Source organism: Pelophylax lessonae (genome assembly GCF_965119305.1).
Source record: "Pelophylax lessonae genome assembly, chromosome: 13".
In the NCBI taxonomy this organism is placed as follows: Eukaryota; Metazoa; Chordata; class Amphibia; order Anura; family Ranidae; genus Pelophylax; species Pelophylax lessonae.
The window spans coordinates 27400963-27418304 of NC_138780.1; the positions used below are offsets into that span (position 1 = coordinate 27400963).

The 17342-nt window shown below is 44.8% G+C and overlaps 1 protein-coding gene across 2 annotated transcripts in view; it reads left to right on the forward strand.

Annotated features, from left to right (window-relative positions):
* ADAMTSL4 (ADAMTS like 4) overlaps positions 1-17342 on the forward strand; it is a 386071-nt gene that overhangs the window by 83155 nt on the left and 285574 nt on the right. For both annotated transcript variants that reach the window (XM_082242909.1, XM_082242910.1), the window contains exon 2: positions 14041-14107. In XM_082242909.1, coding sequence (XP_082099035.1) covers positions 14042-14107 — 66 coding nt within the window. In that variant the 5' untranslated portion in view covers position 14041. The remainder of the gene's footprint in view (positions 1-14040; positions 14108-17342) is intronic.

The window sequence follows — 17342 nt, forward strand, 5'->3', positions numbered from 1 at the left end:
CTCTTTCTATTGGAGAATCTATTGGAGAAACAGACAACAATAAAAACTCAGACCCCGTTCACACTGGGGCGACCCGACTTTGCCGGGCGACCTGTGAAGTTGCGGTGCGCAGCTCGCACCGCGATCTCGGAGCGGCCGGCACGGACTTCATATCATTGAAGTCAATGCAGGTCTCCCCAAAGAAGCTCCGGACCCTTTTTCTAAGTCGGAGCGACTTGTGTCGCTCCTATTAGAACGGGTCCTGTGCTGCTCTATGGCAGGCGACCCACGGTGACGTGTCAGGCGACGCGCGACCAGGTTGCCTGACAGGTCGCCCCCAGTGTGAACGGGGTCTAAAAAGGAAAGAAACAAATTGACACATGACCACGTGGTCCTAGAATCCAAACGTGGTCACGTAAAAACGGCAAGCATATATAAAATAATTCAAATTTTATTCAAAAACAGATATTGCTAAAAACAGATTTCATCATATAACAGATACATACAAAATATCATGGTCAAGAAATATAGCTATTATGAGGTGTCCTATGAACTGCCAATTCTACGCATTTCGCGGACTGGTGTACCCAGTCATTGCTTCTTCAGGAATATAGTAGGCGGTCAGTTCACTTTAAATAAGCTTCAGAAGAATAAAGAAAGAACCACCTACAATATTCCTGAAGAAGCAATGACTGGGTACACCCACCCTGTTATATGATGAAATCTGTTTTTAACAATATCTGTTTTTGAATAAAATATGAATTATTTAATATATGCTTTCCGTTTTTACTGTAAGTACCAGACCCCTTAAAATCCCAGTAACAAGCGTGACCACGTTTGGATTCTAGGACCATGTGGTCATGTGTCAATTTGTTTCTTTCCTATTTGTAGATTTATTAGGGATGGGGATTTGGTACAAATGTCAGAGTTGATACCTCTCATTACTTAAATAAAAACTAAAATGGGTCCTCCTAGCCAAAACAAAATTAAAATTTTGGGGCTTTAAAATAGAACTTTACTGTATATTTTCAAATGCCCCCAGTATTACTGTAGCATTAACATAACAATTAGTTCCTTCATCTTTTTCTAATTGGGCTTATTTTTCATTGTTGCCCCCATCATTGCAGTTATTTGTTTAGATCTGCTTGACCAGCAGGAAACCCTGTTGAAGATTATCTGTCTTCTAGTGACATTGCTAAAGATTTGTGGTTCAGATTCCTCCACCCTTGCATCAGTGATATCATTGGGTGCTTGGCCAGTAAAACTGCTCAGGACATGAAAATATTTCCTCTTACATTCCTCATACAGTGCCAGCAGAGGTCCCTAGTTAGGACCACCGTTTTATTAATCCAAGGGAGTATGTAGGTTAGGTTAGCATTAGAGGAAACTGCTGCTGTCATTTTAAAACCAGCCCATGAAATCCTATATTAATTTTAGATTAATGTCAGGATGTTTCTAAATTGGCAAATATTTTCCTTTCAGTTGGCCCTTTTTACATTTTTTGTTTAGAAAGCAGCTGCCTGTCACTCTGATCATTTGGTGCAAACCCTGTGTAAGAATCAGGGGAGTTGCTGGAATTTGGCACCCAGGGCACATGCCCCTGTTTTTCTACTCAGTGCCACAAGGTCTCCTATTACTGTCTCCCCAAGAATGGCCCTCCAGACCAGTGGTCTCCAAACTGCGGGTATGTTGGCTAAATGCAGCCCTTTGCTAGCCTTTATCTGGCCCTCAGAGTTCAATTCCTCCCACTGATACCAACAATGAGGCACCATTCCTTCCACTGACACCAACAATGGGGCATTTTTCCTTCCACTGACACCAATGATAGGGGCACTATTCCTCCCACTGACACCAGCAAGTGGGCATAATTCCTCCCACTGCTTTAAACAAATAAGCACTATTCCTCCAACCAATACCAATGATGGGGCACTATTCCTCCAACTAATACCAATGATGGGGCACTATTCCTCCAACTAATACCAATGATGGGGCACTATTCCTCCAACCAATACCAATGATGGGGCACTATTCCTCCAACTAATACCAATGATGGGGCACTATTCCTCCTACTGACACCAGCAATCAGGCATAATTCCTCCCACTGATATAAACAATTAGGCACTATTCCTCCTACTAATACCAACGATGTGCCACTATTACTCCTTCTTGTCCAGGGGGGATATTGTCCGGGGGATATTGTCCTAGAATCCCTTCGAGGAAGGGTATTATACTTCTTCATATCTGGAAAGTGCCTTAAATTACAGATATTGTTTTCCACGTCAGCCAATCTGTATTTTTGTTTCAATGATGTCACCAACGTGAAAATTGGTTGGTAATGGTTTGGTTTGTATATCACCATTTCTCTTTCCATTGTCCTTTATCAGAGGGCCCATCATATGTGAAAAATGTGTTCTGAGCAGATGTGTTGGAATTAACTGGGAAGAAAGCCATTAAAAGAAAAGATTTACTTTAGGAATACAGCAGGGGACTTTCACGTATGGCTTTCTTTTATCTGTGTCATTCTGCAGCTAGGAAACAATGCTAGAAAACATTGGATGCGGGTCACACATGCAGCTGTGTTTGTGTGTGATAGGTCCTCGGAAGTAGGAAAGGACATGAAGAATTCAGTGAATTTAATGTATTCATAAATATAGATGACACAATTCACCAGGATGTCTCCACATAGCCACCGGGAAAGCACAGTGTGTCTCCAGCTGTCTAAACTGAAAATTGTGTGTGGCTAAAAGGCTTGACATGTAGGCACACTTCGTCAAAACTGGAGGGGATACCTGGTAATTGGAAACAGGCCAACTACCGAAATGGCAAAGTGTTCTCTCACTATCAGAATTTTCTTTACTTAAAGAGACCTTGTCATCAACTAAAAAAAAAAAAAACAGGAATATCTAGTGTTTTCAATGCTTACTTGCATTATTTCTCCTTTTCATAAAGCATTGTTTATTTACTTGCAATGAGCCTTTAGAGTCGGTTCACACTAAGGTGACATGACTCCTTACTACTTCGGGGCGAATTGTGCATTACCATGCACCACGACTTCGGAGCGACTTGCAGGGACTTCACATAATGGAAGTCTATGCAAGTCGCTCCGATGTCGCCCCGAAGTAGTATAGGACCCTTTTTCTAAGTCGGAGCAACTTGTGTCGCTCCTATTAGAACGGGTCCTGTAGCGGTCAATGGACTGCGAGGGAGCGCGTCTTGTCAGGCCGACAAGTCGCCTGACAAGTCGCGCTAGTGTGGACCGGCTCTTACACTTTCTAGAAAATGTGACTACTCCAAGAGAGTAATTTCCTTAGCACAGCCCCATTTTCCTTTGACATCATAGCCCTCCACTCTTCTGGACTTCTCTAATTATTGTTTGTGCTGGCCTAGTTCCTCTGTCCCTCCCTTCACCTTCCTATATAACCTTTTATGAAGCAGCCGAAGGAAGCGTGAGAATACTATGGAGAGCCATTAAACCAGTTGACGGCCGCATATTTGCGTTAATTGGTGATATACAGCTGTGCCGAGAGCGTGCAGGGCGCACTAACGGCAGCTAACGGAAAGCTCACGATCGCTGCTGGCGATCAGGAGCTTTCAGATTATGTGGCTGCCGTAACAGCTAATAACGGCAGTCACGTGATCATAAACCCCACCTCGCCTCCCGGCATCCTAAACCCCTGGAGGCTCGCAGAGGTTAAAGTGTACTTTATATAGCCAAAATATTTATTTTGGCTTTGGACCCAATCGAGAAGGGTGAAAATCCCTGCCAGATTTTTTTTTGCTGTTTATGTACTATTGAGGAGATTTCCTTTCACTTCTTGTCCCAGAGATGCAAAATTAAATTATAGGAAATCTCCCAAAATGAGGGGAACTTCCACCTTGGACAGTTGTCTCTGAAAGGGATGTCCCCAATGGTAGATTTACCCTCATGCATTTTTTTTCCAAGTCATTTTGTTTTGGATAGTGCTAGGAATGGCTAGAACTTCTGTCAAGGGTTTGTTACTATCTGTGAACCTACTGGGGAGATTTCGCCTCTCTTCCTGTCATACCAAAGAATGACGGGAAGTCTCTAGAACCAAGAAGACAAAATCAGTTTAGTCGATTGGAGAAGTGTTCAATTATCTGAAAATATTTTTATTGCTGCCCCTTTCTACCTGTCCTTGTGACCAACACACCCTTGTGCAGGTATCAGAGGGAGGGTAAGTGAGAGAATATCTCCACAATGTAGACATAGGCAGAATTAAAAGCCTGGCTAAAATATCCTCTATCGAGAAATATAAAATTGCTAGTGTTTGTCATTTAGGGTCCAATTACAGCCTTAGCCAAACAAAAATGGATTCCCTATTAGCTAAGTAAAGCAGCTCCAGCTGTTGTACTTATCCAACCTTGGTGCTGTCTCCTGTAGATTCACCCAATCACTGATCCAAAAGCATTGAAAAAGCAAGTTTGGCTGTTTTGAATACTGTAATTTTGTTTAAAATCTGTCTCCTTTAAGGCTCCAGTAACTGTAAGTGATGTTATGACATCACTTCTGGGCTACTAGATTCAAGACCTGATCAAAGTAGATTTCGGCTTTGTTCAGATTTCTGGCCAGCCAGCAGATGTGCCGGCTGGTCGCTCGGGTTTCACGGTGGGATGGGAGACCCGGGAGGAGCGGTGGGAGGGGGGGACGTCCCCACCCACCGCTTGCGATAATGGCTGAGCGGCTGATTAGCCGCATTGGTTGTTATCACAAGAAAGCAGACCGTCCACTCTAAAAAACGGTACCGGGGTAATGCAGCTACAACCCCTTGAAGCCAAAGGATGCATATTTGGGTTACATCGGCGTCAAGGGGTTCATTTTCATTTAATAATATTTAAAAATATCAAAATTATCAAAAATATAAAATATTCTATAAAATAATATGAGTTTGTTAATTTTTACTATGTATAGAGATTTTTGGGACACCCTGTAGTTCTGTGGCTACAAAATTATACCACGGGCAAGAAAATACTCTTTGATAGGTATTAGCCAGACTGACGGGAAATATCTTGGATGTCAAGAAGAATGAGGCTGCCATGTAGGGTAAATGACTTGTTGTTGACTTTATACAAGCTAATAGAAGTGTTTCTATTGTTTGTGTTTTTTCCACTTCTGCATTATTCGAGGTTTGTGTTGTAAGGATCTATGATTAGTATGTGACTAATCTTTCTGCTTACTCAGTTTTTAGAGAACTTTGTCCAAAAAAAGACAAAGTGACCTCCCTTCATGATGCTGACATTTCCTAAGTTCCACTTTCGCATATTTTTTGCACGCGAGGTGGACATAAGCAAAATCCATTCATGGTTGTGTAATAACTTGTAATATGCCAGTTACAGTTAAAAATGTCCCTCATGCAGTCAATAAATGATATATAATATTTTCATTAATAAGTAGGCAGAATGGAGATAAAAAAGTTTGTTAAAGCACACAGAAACCGGGTATATGTCCGAAGGTTGGGTGACCTAATAGAGATCAGGTACAGACTACATCAGGGCTGGACTGAGAATAAAATTCAGCCCTGGAAATAATTTCATTTCAGCCCCATAGCATTATTATACCAGCCCAACAGCATAATGGCATTATTTTCTTGTTCATAAAAGGGAAAACAATGCATTTTAAAGCACATTTGAAGAGTGTATTATATATAGATAAGACAGATATGAAGCACATAGGGCTTTATATAAGAGCAAATTCCAGTTAAAAGTGGTAAAAGGTGTGGACATGGTACAAGAGGTAGTCATAGGCTGTGTGGACATGGTATAGGAGGACATGTCAGAGGCTGCGGACATGGTACAGGAGATGCTGCGGGAATGGAACAGGAGGTTCAGAGGCTGCAGACATGGTACAGGAGATGCAGGGGCTGCAGGCATGGTACAGGAAATGCAGGGGCTGCGGGAATGGTACAGGAGATGCAGGGGCTGCGGGCATGGTACAGGAGATGCAGGGGCTGCAGGCATGGTACAGGAAATGCAGGGGCTGCGAGCATGCTAAAGGAGGACATTTCAGAGGCTGTGGACATGGTACAAGAGATGCAGGGACTGTGGGCATGTTACAGGAGAGGCAGGTGCGGCAAGCATGGTACAGGAAATGCAGGGGCTGCAGGCATGGTACAGATGTCAGAGGATGTGCGAGCATGGTACAGGAGATACAGAGGCTGTAAGCATGGTACAGGAGATGTCAGAGGCTGTGCAGGCATGGTACAGGAGATGCAGAGGCTGTGGGCATGGTACAGGGGATCTCAGAGGCTGCGGACATGTTACAGGAGATGCAGAGGCTGTGGACATGGTACAGGTCAGAGGCTGCGGGCATGGTACAGGAGATGCAGTGGCTGCGGGCATTGTACAAGAGATGTCAGAGGCTGGTGGCATGGTACAGGAGATGTCAGAGGCCGCGGGCATGGTAGAGGAGATGTCAGAGGCTGCAGGCATGGTAAAGGAGATGCAGAGGCTGTAGGCATGGAATAGGACATGTCAAAGGTTGCGGACATAGTACAGGAGATGCAGAGGCTGTGGACATGGTACAAGAGATGTCAGAGGCTGTGGACATGGTACAGGAGATGCAGGGGCTGCAGGCATGGTACAGGAGACGCAGGGGCTGCGGGCATAACACAGGAGATGCAGAGGCTGTGGGTGTGGTGCAGGAGATGCAGAGGCTGCAGGCATGGCACAGGAGATGCAGGGGCTGTGGACATGGTACAGGGGATGCAGGGGCTTCGGGCATGGTACAGGAGATGCAGGGGCTGCGGGCATGGTACAGGAGATGCAGGGGCTGCTGGCATGGTACAGGAGATGCAGGGGCTACGGACATGGTACAGGGGATGTCAGAGGCTGCAGGAATGGTACAGGAGATGTCAGCGGTGTCAGGCATGATACAGGAAATTAAGCGGCTGCAGACATGGTACAGGAGATGCAAAGGCTGCGGACATGGTACAGGAGATGCAGGGCCTGTGGGCATTGTACAGGAGATGTCAGAGGCTGCGGGCATGGCACAGGAGATGCAGAGCCAATAACCTAATATACTCTGTGACCTTGGTAAATGTTATCAAAGACCCCAAAAGAGCTCTACCTAATGAACCTGTGGAGGGGATACCTTGACATGCGCAGGCTCTAATTCACTTTGTTTCTGGTAAATTGCAATTGCCACTGCCTGGAAGTAACCTGTGGTTGAGTAGGCGCTAATGAAGTGTAAGTTACCTAGAAAATTACTAATGAAAAGTTGGTCAGCATACTTCGTGACACTGCTGTCCAGTTTGAGAGGGTCTGGAACCCTTGGATTCAATATCTACCTGGCTCCCAGGCTTGGTGTGCATTTTGTGAGTAATTAGAGTAGGGACAGATGCCCCGCCTAGTAGAGACAGACATAGTGGCAGGGAAAGGTTCCTGAAAGGAAGGGAAAGTGTAGGGCTCGCAACTTTTGTGGACATCCTTCTGCTTGGGTACTAGATGCCCCTCCTAACAGGTGCTGTCAGTTCCGATGAAACCTGCTTTCTACACGCTGTTGGACCCATGAGAGTTTCTGGTTGGGCTGTCCTCCCCTCGAGTTTATTGTGAACTGTCTTTACATAATTTCAATACAAGTTCTTTCAACTCACTTGGACCGTGTGTGGTATTGCCACCGCACCGCGCTGCACCCCACCTACATATGCAGTATGATTGACCTGAAGCCTTCTGGCACTCACGGCATGAGTATCCCTGGAGGCTTTGGGAATGAGGCAACAAGGGGAAAGTCATTCATGCCAAGGTGGGAAAAGACTAAAGTGTGGGGCTGGGACCCCCTGAGTGGGGGCAAAAAAAAAATTATATCTGATTGTTTTACAGAGGAAAAGGGGACAGGGCAATTTAAAGTACTTAGCATGCATGTAAAGGCTAACAATGAATGTCTCTTCTTCGCCCCATTTTGGTCTAGTGAAAATTCAGTTGCAAGTGTTTTTGTAAATATTACATAGTTACATAGTTACATAGTAGGTGAGGTTGAATAAAGACAATAGTCCATCCAGTTCAACCTGTGTAGGTGTGTGTGGCTGTAATCATCTCACATACCCCTGAATGTTCTGATCCTTGAGATGCACGTCCAATAGTCTTTTGAAAGCCACCATACTACCCGCAGAAACCACCTCTTGTGGTAGAGAATTCCACAATCTTGTAGCCCTAACAGTAAAGAACCCCCCACGTTGCCTGAGGTTAAAACGCTTCTCCTCTAATCGCATTGTATGCCCCCGAGTCCTCATGCAATCCCTTCGACTGAACAGCTTTTTTTCTAAGCTGAGATCCCCATTGAGATATTTAAAAATTGCTATCATGTCCACCCTCAGGCGTCTCTTCTCCAGGGAGAATAAATCAAGCGATTGCAGACGCTTGGTTAGTTAAGTGCCCAAAAAATACTCATTGATCCTGTGAGCCGATTATGTTTTGTGTCAGCTATCTCTGTGGACTACAGAACACTTCCCATTTATTCTGGCAAAAAAGCTCCTCTATGGATACAGTAAAGTGAATGAGTGTTGTCCCCCCAGGACAGGAAGTGTGTTACTGGCAGGAATACCAGGTCAAAAGAAAAGAAAAAAGTCTGAAAAAAAATGTTGCCACCACATCTAAAGACTGATAAGCTGCTGTAATATTTTTGTTTTGGCTTTATTGGTCCTTTGATATCGTACTAGTGCCTGGTTATAGCATCAGCACGGTATCCTCTAGCTATTTTAGGTTTGTGGAACATTATGTTTATCCTGTTAAACGTTAGAGCTCAGTGTTGCCAAGATGACACGGAGAACGACCTGAGAGGGCTGTAGAACCCCTAGTGGTGCTTATTGTACCCAAATCATCTGCTCATCATTCTATATTTGGGGAAATTCTATTTTCGCTGGTGCTTTGTAGAATTTATGTAATTCATTGTATCCCTTCCAGGCACTAGACGGTTTACAAAGGCTGCAAGAAAAATAATAAGCTGAGTTGTGTGCTCTGTAAAAGAGCATTACTGCTAAAAGTATTGGTAATTGCACCATTTATGAGTTGTAAAACTCGTCCTAAACACAAAATATAGTCTTATTAAAGTGAACCTTTCCTTAGGATAATAGTAACCGCAACATTTAAAGTTCAGTCCTCACTTGGTTTATGTTTCTTAGATACTTCAGCAGTAAGATCTCCCCGATATAATTCTTGGCTCTGCTAGGGCTTGTTCAGATGTGCATCCAAGGGGAAGTTAAGGTAGGTGGTTGAGCCTCGCTTTCACTGCCCCCTGATTGCCCACCTAAATAAAGACATTCTTAGGTCTGTACACAAAAATTAAACTCTCTGATGCATTCGGAGGGCAGTACCACTGCCAAATGTGACCTATTAAAGGTAATGTGGCTTTGTCGCAACCACCCTGCAATGCACGCCAGTGCGCCATGGTAGTTCACCCTTAAAACAGGTTACATATTGCCACCTAGCTGTTGTCAAAAACTCTGGATTGCATTTCATAAGAGCAGCAAGGTCAGGTCCCATTCAAAGTTCAACCCTGCCGAGATTCTAGTTTGAAGGTTGAATATCTTTTTTGCAGATACAAGGTATTGAAAAGGTGATAGTTCTTGGGAGGGGTGGTAGCAGTTTTGGACTTCTATGAAAACAGGAGGTTTTTTGGATATTCATCCTTCAAACTAGAATCCCGGAAGGGTTGAACTTTGAATGAGCAGCAACTTTTCTGGCTCTGAAGAAGGGGGTTCGCCCCTGAAACGCGTCAGCCCAGCCACAGCAGCCCCATGCGGCACTCTGCATGCCATTCGGCTACGTATGGGACCTTGGCTACCTTGGAGATTTTATATGCAATGTTGATGTGTGTATTATCACACCTGCCTTGTGAGTATATTGTATACTTTTTAATATTTTAATAAATGGTTTTAGTGGTGATGCACTAGGTCGGTGTGCCCCCTTTTTCTTTTGTCTTTTCTCTCAGTTGGTTCTGGATACCCTTGATCCTGAGGGGGCAGCAAGACCATTGGCTTTTTTCCACCTGAGTCTGAAGTGTAACCTTCTTCCCTCCGTCATATTCTACTTGAGCGCAGGAGATTTGCTTTACTACTTGAACTTTGAATGGGACCTGACCTATTACTATGCTTGAGATCTTGCTTCTAAGTTTTTACAATCAAGTATGTACATAAGATCTTGTAACAGAACCGTCGACCCACACTGTACTTGGGGTCTTCCATCAGTATACGGCTTCCTTGCAGTCATGAACATATATCCCAGATTTTCCTAGCCGCCCTCATACAAAGCTAGGCAACAACTTAGCTCGTACAAGTTTTGAAACCTTCTCCTTTATTGAACAAGTTCACACTCAATGTATACACACATGAGCACATCCCCCTCCTGATCCAATTACTACACACAGGTCAGGGGTTGTCTGATTACATTATCCTATGCAGATAAAATTGTATACAGAAACAGAATTAACCTGAACTAATTATCTGGCCATCTGGACAGAACAATGTGAGGTCATTAATATTTAACAACGGGACAGGCAGACTTAACACAATCCACACCCCAGCTCAATAGATCGACAATAGGTCAAGACTGGCAATGACAGTCGGTATGTCTACTACATGGAATACACATCTAAGTGTCACAGACTCCATGGCAACAGGCCACAGGTCTCACAGTGCAAAGTGGGATCAAATCTCCACTTTTCTTGAGAGACACTGTTGAGAAATATCACTCTCCCGCCTGAAGTCATCCAAACCATTCTCTCAGAGTCCCCCAAGTATCGGTCCCTCACTCCCAGTGACGGTGAACACCGTCACAGATCTCTTTTCTAGTATTACTGATGTTTATGCTTTCCAGCACTCATTGTACCTAATATTTTAATTTTATTGTTCCTTTGTTTTTATTTGTGTTAATTTTTCCCTTTGTTTTGTTGGGTATGGTTTATATTTTGTAAGGGATAAGCATCTTAACACATTTGTTATTTGAAATAGAAACGGACATGGAAGAACGGGCTGATTCTGCTAATTGAACACATCCGAGCAATCATGTTATCGGATATATAAGTGTGTTCAGCAGTTATGTCACTATGGATTTGAGAAAGCACGTTTATCATGTGAAACACGTTAACTTCTTCCCTCCCCTGTCTGTACATCTATATACTGTGTTGCTCTTATAGATTTTTAATTAAAATAGATTTTGGATCTTTCGTGGGAGTGCAGCCATCCAAGTTTCTTGTTCATTTGGATTGCTTCAGCTGCGACAGGGCGTGCACCTTACTCCAGAGACCATACAGCCATGCAGGCTTACTTTGGAGCACCAGGACTTTGTTCATTTGGGGCCTAGCAATAGTTTACTATCCCTAACTAACCACTGGCCAATAGGCAAATCTGCCACAGAGTTTGCCGGTGGAGGGGCCCTTTAACCGGTTGCCGACCACACTCCGCAGAGGTGTAACTAGAACCTTCAGGGCCCCAGTGCAAGAATTTATGAAGGGCCCCCCGGATACCTGGCGGGGGCCCTTCTCTTTAAGCCTGGGGCTCTTCCCATTGATCCTGGGGTCTTTTACTCTTGTTGTAGGGCCCTTTTTACGGTGGGGGGGGGGGACAGGGGGAGCACACAGGGGCCCAGAGACAGCAGAACACAAGTGAACTGGATAGGAGGAGTGCCGGGGGCAGCATACAGAAGAACCAATCTCCTCCATTTTCCTCCTGCAGCTTCAGGAGGAAAAAAGAGGACAGTGATTTCTCTACATGCTGCCCCCGCCGCTCCTCCCATCCTGGTGTACAGGGGAGCCGCACAGGCCCCCTGGGGCATGGGGCCCGGTTGCAATTGCAACCCCTGCAAACCCTGTAGTTACGCCACTGACACTCCGTGTATTTACTGCGGCAGTGTGGCTCCCCCAGGCAAACCGACGTAGGGCTACGGCGGGCGCAAGCAGGGAGCTAGGGGGCAAGCACGCGTCAACTGCGGCGCTCTCCCGCCCCCAGTCGGCAGTGGGGAAGCTGATGCACGGGTTTGCCGCCTGACACCCGCAATCGCTCCACACTGAGAGAAAAGAACGGTCAGCTGTTGTAAACACAGCTGACTGTTCTTCTCCCTGGAATGATCATAGAGCCCCTGTGATCCTTCTATATAGGATCACAGGTCTCTATGGTCATTTCAGAAGCCATGTCCCCCCCACAGTTGGAATCACTCCCCGAGGCTCACATTTAACCCCTTGATCACCCTCAATGTTAACCCCTTCCCTGCCAGTGTCATTATTACAGTAACAGTGCATATTTTAAGTACTGATTACTGTAGTGATGTCACTGACCCCCCCAAAAGTGTCAAAAATGTCAGTTAGGGGACTGCAATGTCGCAGTCCCGCTAAAAATCGCAGATTGCCGCCATTACTAGTAAAAAAAAGAAAACAATAAAAATGACACAAATCTTTCCCGTAGTTAGTAAACGCGATACCTTTTGCGCAGACCAATCAAAATACGCTTATTGCGATTTCTTTGTCTTTTACCAAAAATGTGTAGCAAAAAAAAAATTGGCCTGAAATGTTAAAAAATTTTGATTTTTAATTTTTTTTTTTCCGAGAATGTTATATAGCAGAATGTAAAAAAATATTGTTTCTCTTACGTCCTCCGACAGTCGCCGCCCACTCATACAGTCTTCACCAATGGGGAAGTCAATACCCCATTGGTGAAGACTGTATGAGTGGGCGGCGACTGTCGGAGGACTCAGAGAAAGGAATTTTACGGTAAGATTTTACAAAAATTCCGTTTTTTTTCAGAATTGTTGCTCTTTTTTTGTTTATAGCGCAAAAAATAAAAATCGCACAGGTGATCAAATGCCGCCAAAAGAAAGCTCTATTTGTGGGAAAAAAAGGACGTCAATTTTATTTAAGTACAGCATCGCACGACCGCGCAATTGTCCGTTAAAATGACGCAGTGCCGAATCGCAAAATATATCCTGGTCATTAAGGGGGAAAATCTTCCGGTCCAGAAGTGGTTAATCTTAATGGAGGCGTGCTAAACCTTCAAGTGAAAGTATTTGTAATCCAAAAGGGTTATTGTATCTTCACAAAGTGTCCCAAAATGGCAGACAGTGGGGGATGAGGAGGACTACTTAAAAAGTTGCTTCAAAGCAACAGAGCTCTCAAACAGGTACAAGTTAAGTTTTGAACATAGGGAGGTAACAATACGACTGCTCATTAATCTGACATCCGATAAATGTCCACCTGGAAACTGTAGGTCCTCTGATGACCTCACCTGCCATCCATATGGCGGTGAATAAGAAATAGGCTGCAATACCTCCAGCAGGTTTCTGTTGAAGATTCTACCTCTCCTGGTCCACCTGGCAGCTGTTCTGACACAGAGGAGACTTAGTAGGGTTAGGCAATGCTACTGTCTAGACCAGTGGTCCTCAACTCCAGTCCTCAGGGCCCACTAACAGGCCAGATATTAGGTATTACCTTGGGGAGATGAAGACTAGAGTACTGCAATCACTGAGTAGCAAATTATATCACCTGGGATGGATTTCGGTTATCTTGCAAACCTGGCCTGTTAGTGGGCCCTGAGGACCAGGGTTGAGGACCACTGCTCTAGACTACCCCTGGTGCCTAAAAGGATCCCCATCCCCTCTGCAGCCTGAAAACACCTTCATTTTTTTCCCCTAGTTTGTTTGTCCCCTTGTCTCTGGTAGATGGGCTTAAGTTTGCATGCTGCTGATGAAGCCAATCTCCTCCCTCTGCCTTTCTGCCTCGCTGAGCTGCCCATCACCAGCAAGTAGAATCTAGAACAGCCTAAATGATGCCAGGGCGGTGCAGTTCCTGCATCTTAAGGGGCTAGTGACCAGGGCTACATTATGTTGTCTGTAATGGCTAATTGGGTCTATTATTCCCAGTGTGGTGTTGCTGTTATTTGACCAAACGTTTGAAGCACAGGATGAAAAAAGATTAATAGCAAACGTTGGATTTTGCATTTGGTGCTTTGTCTGGTGTTATTAGGTTGAATGTCAGTAAAACCAGAAAATTTTGTTTATTTGATTTATAAAAGTTGGATTATTAATGTGACCCATCAGTTAATGGTAATTCTGTTTTTACAGGATGCTCGGTTTGCAGTACGTTCTTCTGCCTCTGGCCATCTTCCGTCTCAGCTATTGTGGTGAAAAGGTAAGCTCTGTACAAAAAGGCTGAACTCAAGGCTAAATATACAGTTTATATACTGAACATATTTATGAACTGTTTTATCTGCTAAAGTAGGGGTCTCCAAACTTTCTAAACAAGGGGCCGGTTTACTGTCCTTCAGACTTTAGGAGGCTCGGACTGTGGCAAGTGGGAGTAGAAAATGTTTTGGCATCAGTGGGAGTAAACGACTGCCCATCTTGGGTATTAGGGGAAGGAATAGTGTTGGTGTCAGTGGGAAGAATAGTACCCCATCATTGATGTCAGTAGGAGAAATAGTGGTGCATTGTTGGTGTCAATGGGAGGAGTAGTGCCCGTCATTGGTATCAGTGGAAGGAATAGTGCCCCATCATTGGTGTCATTGGGAGGAATAGTGCCCCGTCATTGGGAGGAATAGTGCCCCATCATTGTTGTCATTGGGAGGAATAGTGTCCTTTCAGGGTCAGTAGAAGGAATAGTGACCCGTCACTGGCATTAGTGGGAGGATAGGCGCACCGTTATTGGTGTTAGTGGAAGGAATAGTGCCCCAACATTGTTGTCATTGGGGGCAATAGTGTCCTTTCAGGGTCAGTAGAAGGAATAGTGCCCCGTCACTGGCATCAGTGGGAGGATAGGCGCACCGTTATTGGTGTTAGTGGAAGGAATAGTGCCCCGTCACTGGCATCAGTGGGAGGATAGGCGCACCGTTATTGGTGTTAGTGGAAGGAATAGTGCCCCATCAAACTGCTTCCCATTAAAATCAATGAATGCCTTTACATTGGGGCAGTGCACTGGCAGTGCTGTGGAAAAAATCAGACATGCAGCATCTTGGAGCATGTTGGGGAGCTAAAAAAAAGGGCCTCAAAAATACCCCTCTCCATTGAAATAAATGGGAAGTGCTGAAAAGCGCTTTAAAAGCGCCTCATAATGTTTTTTGGAGAAGTTTTTGAGTCATGTGTCCTTTTAAAAAGTGCACCGCAAATGCCTGAAAAGAGCCTAAAAAGCACCGAAAAAGCACTGCAAAAGCGCTTAGCGTTTTATGGGCAGTTTAGAAGCACCTCAGAGTGAAAGGGCTCTAAAAGATATTTAAAGCAGAGTTCAACCCAAAAGTGGAACATCCACTTTAAGCACTCCTCACCCCATTACATGCCACATTTGGCATGTCATTGTTTTTGGGAGGGGGGGGAGCGGGTACCCAGTTTTGACAGGTGCCCGCTCCCACTTCTGTTAGGGCTGCTTAGGTGGCTCTAGAGGAAGTTCTCCTCTCCCCCTCCCTCCCTGCAATCTTCTGGGATACATCACAAGTCCCAGAAGATTGGCCGGCCACTGAGGAGGCATAGCGCAATCTGCTCATGCGGTGTGCGCACCCTGCTGTGAAGTTGCAAGCTGTCACAGCCGGATGCCCACATTTGTGATGCCGGCACCGGGGAGAGGAGAAGGAAAGGAGCGAGGCTTTGGGCGGCCGCATCGCTGGACTGTGGGACAGGTGAGTGTGTGTTTATTAAAAGTCAACAGCTACACTTTTTGTAGTTGCTGACTTTTAATAAGGTTCGAAAACGACTGTAACTCCGCTTTAGGTAGATATAACTTGGGTGGGTGGAGTTGTTTGCCTTTCCATACACGAGACAGTTGTTAGCAGTTTCAGTCCAAGGTTTGGAAAAAAAATGTTACGGCAACTCAACAGGCATGCTTGCCTTTACAAACGATTATTAGCTTATTATTATTTAGCAATATCAAAAAATACAAGTTACATATTATAGATTATGATCCAATCAATATAAAACTGACAGTGCAAATTGAATGGTATCTGAGATTATACAAGGTTAGAAACAGCAGCCTAAGGGATTAGTCAAACTCCAACACAGTTTGTAGTAGATATATGGCGCTTTTCCACTGCATGGAACTGAACGGTTCGGCTCCCATTTGTGCTTTTCCACTGCTGGTACCGCATGGTACGGTGTAGGAACGGTTCGGTACGGTACGGTACGGCGCCGCTTTTCCACTGAATGGAACCGAACGGTACGGCTCTCTAAAACAGTTTTTGGTTCCAAGAGGTACCATACCGGTACCATATCCCACAATCCTTTGCATGCAGTCACTACTAGCCACTGATTGGTCAGAGAATCCCACCCACCCCATTGTTATCCCACCCACTTAACTTTAGTACTACTTTAGTGGAAAAGCAAACCATACCAAACTGTACCGAACCGCTCCAACACCGTACCATGCGGTACCAGCAGTGGAAAAGCAAGTAGGGCCGAGTAGAGCCGAGCCGGTACTTGCAGTGGAAAAGTGCCATTAGTAGTCTGAATACAAGGACATAAGTCCAAGGACCAAACATCGCATTCATCATGAAAGTAAGAAACAGAATTATGGGTAATATGGAATCTTCTCTCCGTGAGCATCGTTGAGTTCATTTAAAAAAAAAATTTGGGTAAGGTTGACAGAGTTGGATATCCAATTGAGGACAATCACCCATTGTGTAGCTGAACACGATATGTGTGTTTATATTTCCGGATGTTACATAGTGAGGTTGAAAAAAGACACCAGTCCATCCAGTTCAAGCTATAAAGCCGGGCACAGTGGAAGGGATTCTTTTCCTCTGAGGTTGTATCTGGGCTGCGGCATCAGGCTTATTCCCGGGTGAAGACAGAACTCTGCCTTTCTTGTAGGAATGTGGCTGCATTTGTCTGTCCATGGGCTGTGAGGCGCAAGGTCCACCTGGTGATGTTCCCTCTGAGAGTGGCGACCCAGGATTGCCAGAAAATCACTATGGGTTTGGGATCCTGCTGTGAAATCACTGGCACTTGTCACACCTCCTTAGCTAGGGCAATTTGTGTATTGGCCAAAGGGTCTGCTGTGTGTATTTCCCAAAGCACTTTTCTGTTTTTCACTATTTATACGTTTCTCAGCATGGTATGGGACAGTGTGGATAGGTGCAAACTGCAGGTAATTTGACGTGGTTAGATTAGCTAGTTGTCTTTTCAGACGAGATACCAGATTTGTAACATTGTGCCGTAATAGACGAAGTTTCTCACAGCTCCAAAAAATGTTTATAAAGAATCCTGGGGTGTCATTGCGAGGAATAGTGCCCCCATTATTGGTATAATTGGGAGGAATAGTGCCCCATCATTGGTATCAGTGGAAGGAATAGTGCCCCATCATTGGTATCAGTGGGATGAATAGTGCCCCATCATTGGTATCAGTGGGATGAATAGTGCCCCATCATTGGTGTCATTGGAAG